The sequence below is a fragment of the Monosiga brevicollis genome, genomic scaffold (assembly GCF_000002865.3).
Source record: "Monosiga brevicollis MX1 MONBRscaffold_17 genomic scaffold, whole genome shotgun sequence".
NCBI classification, from domain to species: Eukaryota; class Choanoflagellata; order Craspedida; family Salpingoecidae; genus Monosiga; species Monosiga brevicollis.
Window position 1 is genome coordinate 31,180 of NW_001865054.1, and position 17,319 is coordinate 48,498.

The following is a 17,319-nucleotide window of genomic DNA, read 5'->3' on the forward strand; positions in this document are numbered from 1 at the left end:
CAAAAACCAGCACGTGAAGAATGAATGACATGCACTTGTACAACGAAATTTCAAATTTTTTTCTACTTCACTTGTTTTTGAGAACTACAACAACAAAGAACAAAACAAAACCTGACAGGGTGTAAGGTGCGTGATGGTGTGGAAAGGACTGCTACTTCAAGGCTAAGTTGGCGAGACAACAATGGGTTGTGGTGGTCAGGTTTGACACCTAATTCATTGTGAGGTCAACACAACAGTCTTACACGTTTCGATGCGTCGGGCGGTGCGTATGTGCCGTTCGCTTGCCTCTTGCTTCTCTCACCTACTTTTCGATGCCACCCAACCTATCTGGCCTGATGCTTGCTACAAACACCTTGTTTATCACGCGCACCGATCTGTGCTCAAGCTCGTCTCCCAACTTTTTTCATGTATCGATACATATGCAGCTCTAGAGGAGGGTGATAGCACATTCATTTGCCATTTGCAAATTTGTGTTACCAAAGCACACCCTTTTATTGCTACAACAAGGGAAGGATTTGTGATGACGAAAAAGGGGCTCTTTGCTTTGAATTGCGCCGACTGAAAAAGCGATGCTTAAAAACATGTCAATTCTTTCATTGACAAGAGCAGAACCGGCAGGGTGGGTGGTAGCTGGCGGCCTTTAATAATTTTCAACATCCCACTAACTCACAAACGTTAAACACTCATGCACAGGCTCAAAATATCAAGGAGCTAGTGAGGTTAGCATGGGCAGAAAGCATGCAAGAACCGACGATCATCAGCATCTACGCCGAGACGACGCTCACTCGTCGCCCGGTTGCAGGCAGAGCATGCTCCTCTTCAACGTCAGATTGAGCAAAGTCTGTCATGGCATCCAAGTCCGTGCTGGTCACGCGACGCTGTCCGTGCGCAGAGTTGCGATAGGCCAGTTCATAAGTTGGGTTTGCCACATCCTGGCGGTTGGCCAGCTCATATGTCGTGTTCACATGGGCGGGAGATTGAGCAAAGCTGTAGTTGCTGTCCTGCTTGCCAGTGCGGGTCGACTTGGCGCTCCCTGCCGAGAACACTTGGAATTGGCGTTGGTGCTTGGAGGAACCCTCCAGATGCGCGCGCTGGCCGCGATACTTGTAGCACCACACCAGGGCCACAATCACCACAAACTGCAACACCATCGTCACAATAGAAACGACAAACGTGGCAGTGACGTCGTCCTTGAGGGCCGAGATGTCCGCCGAAGAGGCCGACGCACTGTTGTCCGAGTCTCCCGTGGGTGTCGCCGTCGTGCTACTCTCCCCATCCGAATCGTCATCAATGATGCTGCTGGTTTCCAGGTAAGTATTGCCATCAACGGACACAACGGAAAAATTGCCACCGTTCTGCAGTGCTTGCTCAAGGAGGTACACCAAGACCTCGCTTGACTGCTCCGAGTTGTCGCGACGACGCGCAGAAGCTGCTGCCGTGAAGAGCAAGCTGACGGCCGTTCGGTTGTCAGCCTCCTCGGAGAAGCGCTGAACAGAGATGCGGGAGGTCGCCACGCCGAGGATACTGGCCAGTTCCGAGGCGATGCGTGCGGCCAGCGCCTGTGCCTCCTCGCTGTTGATGTCCGCGTAGGCCTCGTCCCACGTCACCGTCAGGACCAGGTCGTTGATGGCTACCGACACACTGGACGTGGTCGTCGGGGCCTCGTACTCGTACGTCCAGCTAATCTCACTGGCTGCGTTCTGCGCCAGATCCAGCACGCCCGTGATGACAACCGTCACACTCGAGCCAGCCAAGGTGGCCGAGGAGAAGTGGCGATAGAGCGACAGTGACAGCGTGTCGCCGCTGCACTCAATGTCAATGTCGTTGGTACCTAGCTCGAAAAGCCCCTCAACAGTCACGGCCACATAAAAAGGGAAGGGGCGGCTGCACACAATATCCTCAGTCATCTTCACTGAGATCACATCGCCAGCAGAGAAGACACCGTCCACGGGCTCGGGCTGAGAAAAGACGCCTGGCGCCTCCCGATCAATGCGGCCACTGATCGTACTAGAAAACACCTCATTGATGCCATCCGGCGGATCCAGGCCCGCCGCAGTGCACTCGCTCACTGCCATCAGCTCGTACTCCCCGTCCAGAACACCATCGGTATTCCATTCAAGGGTGCTATAACCGTAGTCCGACTCGCCGTACATAAAGTTGAGAATGTCCCCGCTGGCGTTGCGGGCGTACGCCCAGTCCACGTCACCCACACGACGGTACATGAGATGCACGCCCTCCAGGCGGCCATTGTCTTCCCAGCGGCGAGAGGATGTCTCAGGGTTGGCCAGGGTAACGCGGAAGATCTCGGCATTCTCCTCAATGTTGACAAGGAACGAGCGCTCGCGACTCATGGTGCCAGTCCAGTCAACCTGGGAGCAGGGCTGGAGAAACTCAACGGAGAGCGTCACTTCCGAGGACTGCAGCTCAGCCAAGGCAGCATCGTCGCCACCCACAAACTCAATGCTCTCGCAGCGCGACCGGTAGCCCAGAATCACGTTGAAGGTGTAGCGGCTCATGTCATAGCGTTTCACGGCAATCACTTGCTCGTACTGCGACTCACCGGGCATTTGCTCAAACACAATGGGCTGAACGAGACGATGGCCATCTGCCGTGACGGACACACCCGTCTCGTCACGAATATACCTACATTACCGAACACAGGAGACGAGGTGACGGGCACGCTTTGTCGGAAACTGTTGCGGACGCGGTCAAACAACAACAACAACAACAACAACAACAACAACAACAACAACAACAACAACAACAACAACAACAACAACAACAGCAACAACAACAACAACAATCATCATTCTTCAGCACTCAAAGGCGTAAACAGAACACTCACAGCTCATAAGAGGCAGAGCCAATGGCATCGTTGAGCAACAGGACGGTGAAATAGGCTTCGGCATCCGGGAAAACCTCCCCAGCCGGCGTGCGCGTCACAAGCAATCGTGGCTAAAGGGGAAATGAAAAGACAAACAACGTGAAACTGCCGCTTCACTGCAATAGCCCCATCGGTGTCGTGCCCCAGAGGCACACGAGCTGTACACTCTAGGGGAGGGCACGAAATGCAACGCACCTGCTGCAAGGCATATGTATTGTCCTCGTGAAGGCACGAGCTGGAACCAGCAATCGTGGCAAACACCATGGTGTTGAAATAGGGGTCACGATAGACCTAAAAGGTGACCCCATGCAAAGCACAACAAGAATGCCATTGCCACCCACATCTTGGTGAGCCGTGACACGCCGCGTTGCAAGTGGTGTTGCGCACTTTGCACAGTGGTGTGCAAGGTCTCACCTGCACCAGGAATTCATCACCCATGTCTGGATCACTCAGCTCAAAGCCAAAGGTGGCGGTGGTACTCGAGCCATTCGTTGTTGTGTCCTGGTCGTTGATTTCACCCTCGCCACCCACGTCTGCACCCACATAGCCGCCAATGACAGTGGCGGAGAAGTCGTGGTCACCAACAATGCGCGCGTTCCAGTCGAGGTGATAAAAGTCGCCGCTGGTAGACGTTGCTTCTTGCTCACGAGTGCTCTCGTAACGATACTAAAGCCCAGGCCGACATCAAACCACACAGTCACATTGATGAGAAGGGAAAATACAGCTGTCACACCCGGTAAGGGCGGGAGGCAGGAGGCGGAGGGCAGAGGGCGGAGGGCGCGAGGCGCGTGGATGCTTCTGTACCTTCAGGCCACCACCGCTAAAGCTGATGGCATCATTGACCTCGAGATTGGCTTCCGCATCCTCGACCTTGTTCAGGTCAAAGTCCATGGCATTGGCCATGAGCTTGGAGGGCATCAAATGTGTCTGGCGGGTCAGGTTACCGGCCTCGGCCTGGGCAGTCATGGTGTCAATGTAATCCAAGATCGACTGCCACCCGTCAATGCCCTCGTTGATCTTGCTGATCTTGGTCAATGTCTCGTTCTGAGAAGCAACATTGTCTGGCTGAGTTTCCAGGAGCTCTTCATACTCTGCCTCGTAGTAGGCCAGGTTCTTTCTCAACGTCGGCAGCTGTGTACGCAGTCAGAACCAAACACAACACAGTATGAGAACCCTGCATGGGCGATACACAAGGTGGGGCAAAACCAAACAGGAGGCGCATCCTCTCAGCACAAGCTCTCAGCACAAGCCGCCACAGAAACACCCACCCACCTCCTCAATCTCAATAAACTTGTACGACTTGATGGAGAAGGCGCCAATCTCGTTGGCCTTGTCCAGGGTCCACTGGATCTCCGTATCCACGTTTGACTCGCAGGACGTAAAGTTGAAGGAGACCACGCGGACCTCGGCAAACTTGACAACGAGGGAAGGTACGACAACCAGGTGGTCCGAGGGCGTCCCAGAATAGTCGCTGGTTTCCAACGTGAAGGTTGTCGTCACTTGCAGGGACCCGTCCTTGTTGCCGCTCGTCTTGATCTTGCCCTCCAAAGAGTTGATGTCCGCAGCAACACCCAAGTGTGAATGGTAGTCAATCGTCTCGACGCATGCCACCAAAGCACACGACTCCATCACCGTTCCAAAGCTCAGACCGCCTTCAATATGGCTGTAAGCTCCGGCAAAGGATGCATATTCCTTATGGGTCAAGGATAGTGAAGACTCGGCTGCCTCATACCATGCGTAGCTCGCGCCACCCGGAGGATCTAGCAAGGCACCAATTCATCACGGATCAGGATGGCAGTTCCAAGCGCAGTGGCGAAGCAACATTAAGTCGGATAGACCACGTACCGTAGACGATGGATAGGGGAAAGTATTGGGGAAAGTCCTAAGCCGTGTTGCAAGACAAAGCAAGGCAAGGCAAGACAAGACAAGACAAGGCAAGACAAAGCAAGGTAAGACAAAACCAAAAAAAAAAGGAGGGGCGGGGGGGATCGAGGCAGAGGAACAGCCGGCGTCAGACAGGAACAGCTGCAGCGCATTGAAGAAACCGGGATCATCCATGTGCTAGCAAACCCACAATCCACAACCTACCATCGTAAACTTGTCGCTGAGAACCTTGGCACCAGTCACAACGACAGGTACGGCAAGCGTCGAGTCGATATTGACCGCATGCGAGAAGCGAACGGAAAAGAGTTTGGCATACTTGACACCCTCCACCTCGGCAGTGGTTTCCGGCTCGCCCATTTGAATCTCCATCTCCCCACGAGTAAACTCATACGTATCGGCATTCTCGCCATCGTCGCGCTGCAGCTCCACTTCGCATTCCGTGTTGCAAAGAACCAAGCGATCATACTCCTCTTGCTCAATGGCTTGTTCAGACAAGAGCTCGTCAGCCACAACCGTGGTCTCACCCAGCTGGTTGGTGACGTACAGATTGCCCTCGACCCAGGTGCAGTCGGCCTGGTTGTCCCAGAACTCCTCGTACACCGTTACTGTTACATCGCTGACGACGTCGCGCCCAATGACCTTGGTGTCACAGGAAGAGGTCTTGGTGCCCGAGATGGTGAGCTCGATGGTGGCCTGCGGGTGATACTCCCAGCGGGCGGTTGCTTCTTCGCTCGAGAGGTCCACGTCCTGCACACGCACGCCAGCCGCCTTGTAGTACTTGAACATCATGTCCGTGACGTAGGTATTGTCAAAGGCCACGGTGGAATCGTACGAGGCAATCCAGTTGATGGCCGGAACCTCCTGGACGCTCTCATATAGAACCTCATAGGTCAGTTCGATGTCGCAGGTCGCGTGCGTGAAGACAATGGTGCTCGTGCCCAGTGTGCGGTTGCACTTGCCACCCGCCACCTGCAACGTGACGTTGCGCTTGGTCACATCTTGAAAGTTGATGTCGTTGCCGTTGACAACGTCAAAGTCCACGTAAAAATACGAGTAGTTGAGCGTGTTGCCCATGCTGTCAACGACGACTTCGCTGCCCTCTGGAGTCAGGCTGCGAGAGTTGTTCATCAGCTCATACTCATGGTCCTCATACTCGACTGTGCCATAAACAGTCAACCCTTCGGGCACTGCCACAACGTAGTAGCCCGTAACGTCAGTGTAGGAGCAAGCAATGGTGCCGTGGGTGTGGCGGCTGTTGAAGCACACGCGGTGGTCTTGCAGACCACAGCCGTCTGGGCTGGCCGTGGTGATTGTGCCGTCAGCGTAGACGTAGCCCGTCAGCGGGACGCTCGAGGTGTCCTCAAACTCAATCTTGTTCTCAAAGGTCAACCACTCCACAAGGAAGGTGCGCGAGGTGCAAGAGATGCCGTCGCATTCGTACGTGTGCTCGATGCCCTCAGAGGTCTTGGCCACGGACACAATCATTTCTTCAAACTGGTTGGTGAGGAGATCTGTCAGAATGTAAACCTCAAACTCGCCGTTGGCGTCTGTTGTTGTCGTGCCTGACAACGTCCCCCCTCCAATGCTCCATGACACGTTGGTGTCGGCCACGGGAACCTTTGAAAACTCGTCGTTGCCCAACGCAACCTGACCTGTCACCTTGGCCTCCTGAGAAAGCCGGGAGAGCAGAAAAGAAAAAAAGAAAGAGAAAGAAAAAAAAAAAAACGGAATACGAACAGAGACACCACCAAGTCAGTGTTGAAACGGCCCTGCTTCATGAAGACAAGCCAGTCGGCGCGAGCGCAGCAAACACTCACCCATTGCACCTGATAGTCGGCACAGGCCTCGCTCGACTCATAGCGGCTATCCAGATCTTGGTCGTCGGCCCAGATCACCGTGGTACTCGAGTACGCGGAAACACAGTATGAATACGCTTGGCCAACATCAACCTCGGGTGAGATGATAATGTCGTCAAATACCGTTTCCGGTTCGTGTAGCAAACCACATGCCGTGCTGGAGGCCACGTCGTCTAAGGCACCCGACAGCCAATGGCATAGCAATGTGTTGGGTTAGATGCCTATCATGGTAGTGGCCACCCGACAAGGAAAGGAACAAGGCGGGAGCTACTCACAGGAGGAAGTGAATGTGGTACCATCGCGGCGCAGAATGAACCCATCTTCACAGTAGCTCTAACAAACAAGTTAAAAGCAACAACAACAACAACCCATGCAAAGGTTAGTATATACTACCAACCCAGGTACGGCAATCAACTCCAAGTCGCAAGCTTTCCGAGATGTCAACCAGACCTGATCCTCCCAAGAGAAGAAGAGCTTGCCCATGTACTGCTCAACGGCCATGTTGACTGGCGGTCCACTCGTGTCTGTCTCTTGGCAGCCGCAATTGGTTTGGACAATGTTGAACTCGGCGTATTCATCTTCATACTCATTGTTGTCCTTGTCCATGGCCTCAATCTTCAGATAGTAGTATTGGCCTGCGCAGAACATTTGCAAAACAAGGGTAAGGAAGGAAAGGTTGGGAACAAAGATTTGACGAAGCGAGCGCGATCACATCGGAGTAAGTTGCCGCGACGCAACGCCCAAGCGCACCTGGAATCAGGTACGAGAGCGTATGGGATGAGACAGAGTCATAGGAGCCGCTTGTCTTGGAGGCATCCACTTCAATGGGATAGCCCGAGGCATCGTCATAAGCATCTAAGCATCCCCACGACATTTGCGCAGTATCGGTATGTCAGCAAAGAGGTCATCGGAGCAAGCAGTGCCTGGCACGCATTCCCATCAGTAAACCCACATTCACGTGAGCGCCAAAGGCCCAGGCTGATGCGGAACTGGCCCCAGCGGCCAGCAGAGTTGCCCACGTTGATGGTAATACTCTTGGCCGCGGCCGAGTACGAGGCAGTCAAATCAGGCTGGTCGATGCAACTCGTGGCTGAGTTTGATGTGACGTATTTGCCGTCAGGGCAAGCCTTGCAGCTGCTCTGTTTTGCCTGATTCTGGTACTCGCCAGGCCACGGCGAGGACTGGCAACTCTTGCATGAGTTAGCCGTGGAAGTATCAGAATACTTTCCGGCCGCGCACTGCAGGCGGCGCGTGTGGTCTGAATCCTTGACATAGTATCCGGTGCTACGTCAAGGGATTAGGCCGTGGTGAGTGGTGGCTGATAAATGCTCATGCGCACAGTTGTATAGGAATAATGTTGATGAAAAATTGAACACGACCTACCCGGCGTTCGTACAGCTACTTGAGCCGTCCTGGGTGTTATACTTGCCGCTTGGACAAGTATAGCAAGCGTTGAACCCCTTTCCAGAGTATTTGCCTAATTCAATGGCAAGCATGCAATCAGTCGCAGATGACACGGCGGGCATCTCCTCCATGCGAGGTGGATCAATGTCTGCATTCGCAGAAGCATGCGCTCATACCTTGAGGACAGGAGAAACATGAGGTACCACCGGTACTTGGTTGATACTTTCCAGCAGCACATTCATTGCACTGAGCCTCCGACTGGGCTCCGGAGCGATAGTATCCTCTGTTGCAGGCAACAGTGCCATCACATTCACAGCTTGAGTCGCAGCTCGAATCACAGCCGCTGTCGCAGCTGAGGCCTAAAGTGCAGCCGCTGTATAAACGCAAGAGATGGTGGAGATGAGGGACGAAACGACAGTATCTCATGCCGGAGTTGATCAACAAGGGCAAGCGAGCAGGGGCCTTGGTGCAAGAAATACCTGTCACAACCGCTATCACAGCTATATGGGGCCGAATAGGAAAGGGGGCATCGCAGGTCAGTCAAATAACAACAAGGCAAGGAAACGTTGGCTATAGCCGACAGCAAGCCAGCGGCAATGCAGCGACTTACCTTGAGTCACAATCGCAGCCAGAGGCGGAGCACGTATTCGCCGAAGCACATGGTGCCGTCCAACTTGAGCTGCGACGATCACGCTCAAGACCAATCGCGGCATCGTGATGCACATTGACACGCTCGGCCAACTCTTGGGGTTCACACTGTAACAGAGCACCAAGGTTTTGGCGAAGTTTTTGACGGGGCCAGTAGAGACCAGAGCGATCACCCAGACTGCGTTGCAGCTGCTCAAAGCGAATACCACTGAGTGCCGAAAGAAGCGAGTACGACTCTTCACCCATAATCAGCGGGCTCAGGCTGGCGCAGAGCTGTTCGCGCCAAGCAGCCAGGCCCGGCACAGCCAGCTCGTGCCAAATGAGGCCCTCAGGCGTCTGACCAACAGCATTGGCGAGTGCCTCATACTGATGGCAGACGTAGCTGGGGAGGGTAGTGCGCTGGCACTGGGCAGTGAGAACGTCGAGCCAGGTGCGGCCCGTGCGGGAGAGACCGATGGTGAGATGGGCAGAGGGGGTATCGGTGGTGACGGCGTAGTGGATGACGCCCTTGGGGAGGTACATGCTGTCGCCTTGGTGGAGGGTGACGTTGCGGCAGATCATGGGCTGGAGCATGGACATGGTGTAGGTGGTGCAGCCGTCGAGGTGGCTGCGTTTGATCTCTTGGAGCTGGGCGCGGTCGGCTTCTGAGAGGGAGACGGTGGCGTTGTCTGTCTGGGGGAGACAGAGGGTCCAGTGTTTTTGGTTTGCCACCTGGACCACGACGACGTCGTATGGATCCGTGTGGGGCTATCGAGAAGTACAGAGGGACAGAGGGTCAGAGGGTCAGAGGGACAGTGAAGTAGGAGGTCGTGTGAGCAGAGAGGTGGATGAGCATGCGTTTCCGTGTGTCAAAGCGGTGAGAGGCAAGGCACGGCAAGGCAAGGTGGGGAAGCATGGGCGGTACCTCGAGGGTCTGGGCGTTGGCAGGAGTAAAGTAGGCGTGAACGGTGGCATCGATGCCGAGTTCGGATTCGATGAGGGACTCAAGGGCCGATGGCTGGGCCTTGCGGTCAAACTCACGCTTGTAGACGACGCTGGTCACATCGCTCATGTTCTTGAACTCGGCCAGCGTCAGCGGGCTGTGCAAGGTGTCGATGCCGCCATGCTGTGTTGTGCGGATGGCATTGGGAAAGCCAGCAGCTTGAACATAAATGTTTTCAAAGTCCAACAAGCTCGCCATGTGCTGAGCGAGGGGTTCGGTCTCGCGCAGCTGGGTGAGAAAGGCATCGGCATCGGACCCGGAGCGGGAGACGACGCGAGTCTGTGTCTGGAAGATACGTTCAAGCTGATTTGGGGTGATGGGCTGCAAAAGGGTAGCCAAGCCCTCGAGACCATGGGCGGGTCTCAGGCAGAGGCAGAGCAGCAGGAGAACCGCCGAGGCGGCGCACCCGCGAGCCATGGTGGCGGCGGTGTGGGGAGGGACACAGGGCCTTTTGATGTGGGCTGCCAGCAATTGACGGAGCCAATGACTCGCCCGTCTCAACGGCAAAGAGCGACTCGGGTAGGCTGTCAAGGATGTCAAAGATGGTGTTGAACCTTGCTTGCTGGGCAAGTGAAAGAAAAATGAGATGTTGAGCCAACAGTTTGAGATTCATATGTATGCTACCTGAAACCGAGCGCGTGTGTGGTGTGTTGGGGTTGGAATTCCTTGACTATGGTGTTCGCATTGGTACCGTTGGTGTATTGTAGCGGGTTTGGAATGGACAACAAGAAGGAGCGGATCGGATGTGGGAAGACTGCTCGGTTGAGACTAACCGTAGGGGGGAAAGGAAAATTCACATCGAAGGAGGATGCTCGATCAGATCCTGTTTTTGGAGCGCACGAGGACCGAGGAGCGGCAGAGAGCGAGCGCCAGGAGTGAGCACCAGAGATGTCCAACGTGGGCGAATTTTTTGGGGGGATTGGGTGTTTGGGCATCAAGACAAAGGGCGGAGGGAAGGTAACGTGAGTGGCTAGCGCAACTTTTTTGGATTTCTGTCCCCAGCCAAACGGGGTTCGTTACCGCTGTTTTGAAATGTGTCATGTGTTACGGATGTATATTCCCCACTCGATACATAGCCAATCCTATGGCATCGGTTCGTCAGACACGGCCGCGGAGCTTTTGATGCTCGAGCCAACACAGTGAGAAACGTCAGTTTGATGGATTACGTTATCTGACAACCAGTCCTTATAAAATTTTGGTTTTAAAAATTAGGATGTGCATTTTAAAGTTTTAAAAAGTTGTTCATGTTGATGTTTTTTTTGTTTTTGTTCTTTTGTCGACGGTCTGTCAGTGAGTTGATCTTTTTTTTTTCAACATCATCATGAGAATGGCGCTTCATCAACACTGGAGCTGGCTGCTCATGGTTGGACTGGCCAGCAGCGTGTGCTGGGCCGAACCCGTGAAGGTACGTGAGAGCAGGCGTTGTGGAAAAGTTGGTCCTCTACGAATCGCTTTGGGCACTATTATGGTCTTCCCATCTTACTCACACAAGACTGTTTCAGGTGATTTTGGACACAGACATGTCGACTGATTGCGATGATGTGGCAGCGACCTGCATCCTGAATCAGATGCATGCCGATGGCGAGGTGAGAGCACCAAAAGTGTTGACGTTTGACCTGTTCATGCACATCAACACTCAATCTTGGTACACGCCACTCATCACGGCATCGGATTAGGTCGAGATTCTGGCCATCGTTCACAACACTGGTCTCTATCAGGGTATTGGCGCCGTATCCGTGCTCAATACGTTCTATAACCACTCAAAGATCCCTCTCGGTGCCTACAAAGGCACCTTTGATGCCAACGCCACGGGCCAAGGCGGCGCCAACAAGACAGGCGCGTACGTGGCGGATCTTGTCGAGCACTTTCCCTCGCCCATCAAAAATTACGACCAGGTTTGTGTCCGGGTTCACTTTTTTACCTTCATCGCTTAACTTTCCGCATCCTGCATGATCGCATTTTGTTTCACTGTTGCTTGCAGGTTCCCGCTGCGCTGAGTGTGTACCGACAACAACTCGCAGCAGCGGTATGGCCGACGCCTCTGCATCTTCTAATCATCAAGGATGTCTCATTCGTGCTGAGTAAACATGCACAGCATATTTGCCTTTCACCCCGCTTGCTGATTCTCAATTGTTAGGCTAACAACAGCGTGACCATTGTATCCATTGGCTTTATGACCAACTTGGCGGATCTCATCAATTCAACAGCCGACGAGCACAGCCCTTTGTCGGGCATCGAGCTCGTCAGCGCAAAGGTGTGCGCACTGAGGCTCCTCTTGGAGCTTGATCGGAAACCATGTGGGCCTGTTCGCACTTATTTTCTTTACCATAGGTCAAACACTTTGCTGTCATGGGGGGCAATTACCTACACTATTCCACTCATCCAGAGTGGAACTTTGGCCACAACAACATTGGCGTGAAAACCAAGTTTGTGATTGAGCACTGGCCATCTCACATCCCAATCACCTATTTGGGGAGTTTCGTGGGTCAAGAGGTATGGACTTGCGGCTAGAGCAGCACTGGTGCCATTGTCACAGATCAGCTGTTTTTCTCACGACTACCTTGGCTCATGTTTGCTCCCCTCTATCTCCAACGTTGCTGTTCCTGCCCCTGATTCATTTTGATTTTCAGGTTGTCACTGGTGCTGCCATGACAAACCAACTCCCGACTACCAATCCGTGTCGTCAAGCCTACGTTGATTTCAACGTACGTTCTTTGTTAGCAAGCGTGCTATTGCTACATAGCCTTCCCCTCGATGTACTTGTAAAGATTAGCGAACCCTTGCTGAGTTGACCATTAATATTATGCGTGCGTGTGTGTGTATGTGTGTGTGTGTGTCTGTGTGTGTGTGTGTCTGTGTGTGTGTCTGTGTGTCTGTGTCTGTGTGTCTGTGTGTCTGTGTGTCTGTGTGTCTGTGTGTCTGTGTGTCTGTGTGTCTGTGTGTCTGTGTGTCTGTGTGTCTGTGTCTGTGTCTGTGTCTGTGTTTGTGTGACCCTACAGGGCCCCTCGAATGGGCGTTTTAGTTGGGACCCAATGACCACCCTCTTGGCCGTACGCGGTATTGATCAATTTTACGATAGCGTTCGTGGCTGGAACGAGGTGGTAAGTGTCAACTTTTCAGGGCTTTTTAACATGCTTTCTCCTGACAGCGCTCTTGCATTGATCTATAGTTGACCAACGGCACCAATGTATTCCACAATCAAACGGGCACCAACCAAGCATACGTTGTACGTGTATGATTTGGGTGTATGTGTGTTGCACGCTTGTTGTGTGGTGATGTTCGTCCCACCTGATGCTCATGTTTCACGACTTTGTAATTGCAGGCCATAAAAGGAGACCCACAACAAATCGCCAACGCCATCGACAACCTGCTTCTCAAAAGTGAAGCGCAGAATGCTCAGGCATAGTTGTTGCCATTTTTTATAAATTACCAAGTTTTTGAGTGAATGCTTTAGTTGTGTGCCATCATGATCGATTAACAAGTTATGCATGGAGTCATCATAGTTGCTCTTGTTTACTTTCATTTAAGCCTAAGTCTTGAATGTCTTTTGACGCTTCATTTGATTCCGGTGTCTTGAGCAAAAGTCCTCATGCTGAAGCACACGACGTTGATCTTCCAGAGAACGCTCAAGCGCGTCAAGTCGTTCCTCCATCATTCCCCGAAACCAGACCTGAAGCTGGCGTTGGCGCTTGTCGATTACGCTTGAGAGTGGGGCCACAACCTCTATGGAGGATGCCAGCTCGTCCCACGCCTCTAGGAGCAATATTGGGGCTTCAAATAAATCGCTCGGAAACCGAACACCTAAGTCTAATTGCGCTACAACAGGGATGGCTCCCGCTTCAATGGCCTCATAAAAGCAGGTCCAATCAAGCTCATGCTCCTACGTGTCGCAAAGAGTTTTAGAAGCAAAGCGAAGCCTTGTCAGTTCAAAAGCACCAATTCCATCTCAGGCAAAACTGCACAATTTAATAGCTACGCGTACCAAAGGGCAGATAGTGAAAGAGGATGCCAGCATGATGCGTGCCGTGGCCGCCGTCGTCAGGCCATCGCTCGCATCAAGATCGTCCTTATTGAGTGGAACGAGGCTTTGCTCGTAAACCTGCACGACATGATGAGTCCATCTTAGTTGAAGCCTTGCATCGACTTCAACTTTGCTTCGCGGCACGCCGCTGCAGACAAAGATAGAAACACACCTTTCCAGGAAACAGTTGAGACACGTGTTGCAACGCAGCACGGATAGTCGAGCGCAAGACCGAGGGACAATTGACGCTTAAACTGACGACGTATTGGCTGATAAAAGGAAAAAAGGGGGGACACGGTTAGAGTGGGAGACCGACAAAAAATACAAATAGAAAGTGCATAGTTGCACACTGGAATTTAGCATGTTTGCTGTTGTGCGTACCGCGTGCTTGCTGGCAAGACTTGATCAGGAGCGATGGACGGGAAAGTAGCACGCGTGCCAATGGGAAACAGATCATATTCTTGAGCGCTTTCCGGGTGAGTGGCTTGGTGATGCCACTGCGGTAAAAATATTGGCGCGCGCAAAGTGGGAAAAAGCGAGGGATTCATTTGTTCACCAAAAATCAAGAGTGCAGTGCGTCCCGGAATTCTCTGTGCCGCTTGTGCAAGGTCTTCAACTGCCACCAGCATGACTTTGAAGCCAGGATTGTCCATGCAGACTTCTTTAAACCATTTTGTGTCGTCAAGGCTTGCAATGCTGGTGAGCTGCTGCTCGGTGTAAGAGTACGAGCGTCGGGATGTGCTTGCGATGGTGCGCATGCTCCAGTCCAACGGCGAGATAGGGGACGCTGAGAAAACGTACAACGTGATGCGGGGTCGTAACGCAGAGTCGATGTGAAGAACTTCCGACCAGAAGTTTCGTCCACCACATGTGGTCTGTGAAAAGCCTGAGCAAGGCTGCAAGCAGACGTTTTGCCTGTGTTGTCCATCTTCATACGCCGAGAAAGCGCGCAAGCAGCCACACTGGTTACCTTTGTTGAGGACGGCAAATTCGAAGCTCTGGTCGGCACAAAAACGCGCGCAGCGAGTTCGCGTCAATTCAGGAAGCACAGTCGGCTGTATATCCACCTTGCTGATTGGCAAATAAAAACAACCAAGCGGTGAGGCTTTGATTCTCAAAGAGCGCACGGCAACAGGCTCCTTTTCTTCTTCTTCACTTTGCTTCGATGAGAATCCTCGACTGAAGCGCGGACGATTGGGCGAAAACTCTTTCGTTTGCGCATCTTCATCTGATCGCGGCACGTGGAAGGCATGGGCATATGGATGCGGCTGTGGCAGGGTGGGTTTTGCAGGAGAAGGCGCCGTTTGTGTTCGTGATGCTGCAGACCCATGCCAGAGCAATAGACTGCAGGCCAGGAGCGCCACTACAAAGAGTGCCACCAGAAATGTGGGAAGGCGAGCCATCGCGCCACTTCCAAGACCGATCTTGGCCAGCAAGCTCACATGGATGGCCGATGGCGCCGTCGTCTGAGAAGAGCGGCCCTCTCAAAGGCGACTATCCGAGCATTTGAACGCAAGAGTAAGAAAGAAGTTATTGGTGTGTGTGTGTGAAAAGTGAAAAGAGCATCTTCAAAAGAAAGCCAAGAAGCACACCAACAATTTCTTGCGTTGTTGTTGTGACCACTTTGACATGTGCATGGACGACAAGAAAAGAAAATCTTGAGGAGATCATGAATCCGACGCGTTAGCCACAAACACGGCCAATTAAAAAACAGAGGCGTGGATAGAGGGCATCAAACGCCTCAAGGCAAAGCCGCTGCAGGTATGCAGACGGAGAACCGACCAATCAAAAAGGCTTGTCAAAATACATCCAAAATACATCCAAAATACATCCAAAATACACACAACGACTGATACGTACGAGGATTGTGGTTGAATTGGCCCTTGTCTAATGAGCGAATTATTCAACCGCCAATACAGGTACAAGCAAGCTTCGCATTCATGCTGCGCGGGTTTTCGATCAGGAGGCAGTCTGGTGTCTCCTTGATATTTGATTGGCAGCATGTCGCACGTCTCCGCAAAGAGCTGTGTGTGTGCGGTCACGAACCAATAACAGAATTCCTACTTCCAAGTACGAAAAACTAAACCCGATGACCATAACAACAATAACGGTAAAGGATTCTACGAAAACTAACTCTATGTTGCTTTGAAAACTACAATAATGGCACAAACAGCGTTGATAACCACGATAAGAACATGAAAGCATTTTGCTGACGAGGCCTTGGCACATCAGTGCCATGGCAGATCATGCTGAGATAAGTTGCTGGAGGCGTCTCGTCTTTCTGGTGTTGCTGCTGACTTTGGGGACTTGGAGGCCGGCGAACGGTAAGCTGGGTTGTCGAGAGCCATTCGTGTCATCTGGCAACCGCACAATCTCACACGCTTCCTCACGTTGGGCAGGACAAATCCAATGGATTCCGTTGCAGCTGGAAGAGGGGTTTGCTGCACGGGCAGGCTACATGCAGCCCGAGTACGCCCTCGACGGTGATCGCGTGTATCTACGTGGTGATATCGAGGTAAATGCGTCTCAGAGCTTTCATCGTCATGCGCCCCAGCGCTGGGCCCAGCTGGGCACGCGCGGTCCCCTGGCGCAGTGGCCCGTGCCCATGCTTGAATGTCATGCCGAACCCACTACACTGCATCGTGTTATAGATTGTCGATGCGACCAAATCCGTCATCACCATTCTGGCCGACCATGCTCCTGAAGCTGCGCTGGCCTTCACCGCTCCGACTTCTGACACCATTTATTCACATCGGTCCGTATCCCAAAGCATGCGAACATGCGGGGGGGAAAGGAAGAAGAAGGATAAACCCAGACGAAACCCAGACTGGGGAAAAAAGTCGTTGATGGCGTCTTTGCATGCAAACATGCCCAGACACAATTGCCCCACCAAAGGTGACTAATCTTCGGAAGCACCACAAACACTCACCTTCACCCTGAATGGATGGCAGTGTGGATGTTCGCGTGAGCGGACAAGTGGCCATCACGGCTCAAGTCCCAGGATCGACCTACTTCTCGCTCAATCGCATCATCTATTCGGTAGCGCCTCAAAACGGTGGAGATAGTGTCAATGGCATGTCAGTTTCCCACAATGTCGCTGGGAAAACGCAGCTGGCAACACCAAGCCATGAACACCGTGCTGATGACTCGACGATGGGGATCTGATGTATCACTAGGTTCCAGACAATGTCCATGGCCACAGACGCATCAGCCAACGGCAACGGGTGGACGGTGCGTTGACCGGTGCCCAACCACAGCTGCTGCGCACTTGCCCGTCCCCCCGCCTTTTTTTTAATTTTTTTTTTTTTTGTTGTTGTTGTGTGCTGTGAGGACGGTGCGGTGGTGTAGCTTACTCACGACCAAGTGCCTGTGCCAAAATGGATGGTCAAACTGGTTGCTGAATGCCTGCAGATACCACAATGCCGCTTGTCAACGGATAACGTTGTCGAGTGTCGAGGCCTCGTTCGCCGCAACTCTCTTGGCACCTTGTTCACCTTGCCGGCAGGTCAGAAAAGCAATGGTGTTGCCCTCCGTCGTATCGCCATTGACCTCGTTGGTACTGACTGCCCATCGCTATTGCTCTGTAGGAATGAGACCCGCCATGGACCTGTCCTTTCCGACCGTATCCCATCAGTCATAC

The 17,319-nt window shown here is 52.8% G+C and overlaps 3 protein-coding genes across 3 annotated transcripts; 1 reads left to right on the forward strand and 2 right to left on the reverse strand.

Annotated features, from left to right (window-relative positions):
* Positions 1–764: 764 nt before the first annotated feature.
* Positions 765–10,075, reverse strand: MONBRDRAFT_37822 (uncharacterized protein; the record flags this gene model as incomplete). The annotated part of the gene is made up of 16 exons (XM_001747500.1): positions 765–2,643; positions 2,846–2,955; positions 3,080–3,175; positions 3,299–3,550; positions 3,689–4,015; positions 4,157–4,576; positions 4,973–6,436; positions 6,586–6,797; positions 6,900–6,957; positions 7,075–7,259; positions 7,375–7,479; positions 7,577–7,908; positions 8,008–8,101; positions 8,205–8,401; positions 8,639–9,423; positions 9,581–10,075. 16 exons carry the CDS (start codon positions 10,073–10,075, stop codon positions 765–767), a joined length of 7,011 nt encoding a protein of 2,336 aa, XP_001747552.1.
* Positions 10,076–10,985: 910 nt separating this feature from the next.
* MONBRDRAFT_27022 (uncharacterized protein) lies at positions 10,986–13,064 on the forward strand (the record flags this gene model as incomplete). Its single annotated transcript, XM_001747416.1, has 10 exons — positions 10,986–11,063; positions 11,161–11,244; positions 11,335–11,553; positions 11,640–11,684; positions 11,796–11,912; positions 11,990–12,151; positions 12,289–12,363; positions 12,658–12,759; positions 12,828–12,884; positions 12,981–13,064. 10 exons carry the CDS (start codon positions 10,986–10,988, stop codon positions 13,062–13,064), a joined length of 1,023 nt encoding a protein of 340 aa, XP_001747468.1.
* A 123-nt stretch (positions 13,065–13,187) lies between these two features.
* MONBRDRAFT_9737 (uncharacterized protein) lies at positions 13,188–15,082 on the reverse strand (the record flags this gene model as incomplete). The annotated part of the gene is made up of 4 exons (XM_001747501.1): positions 13,188–13,409; positions 13,641–13,757; positions 13,852–13,948; positions 14,061–15,082. 4 exons carry the CDS (start codon positions 15,080–15,082, stop codon positions 13,188–13,190), a joined length of 1,458 nt encoding a protein of 485 aa, XP_001747553.1.
* Positions 15,083–17,319: the final 2,237 nt, after the last annotated feature.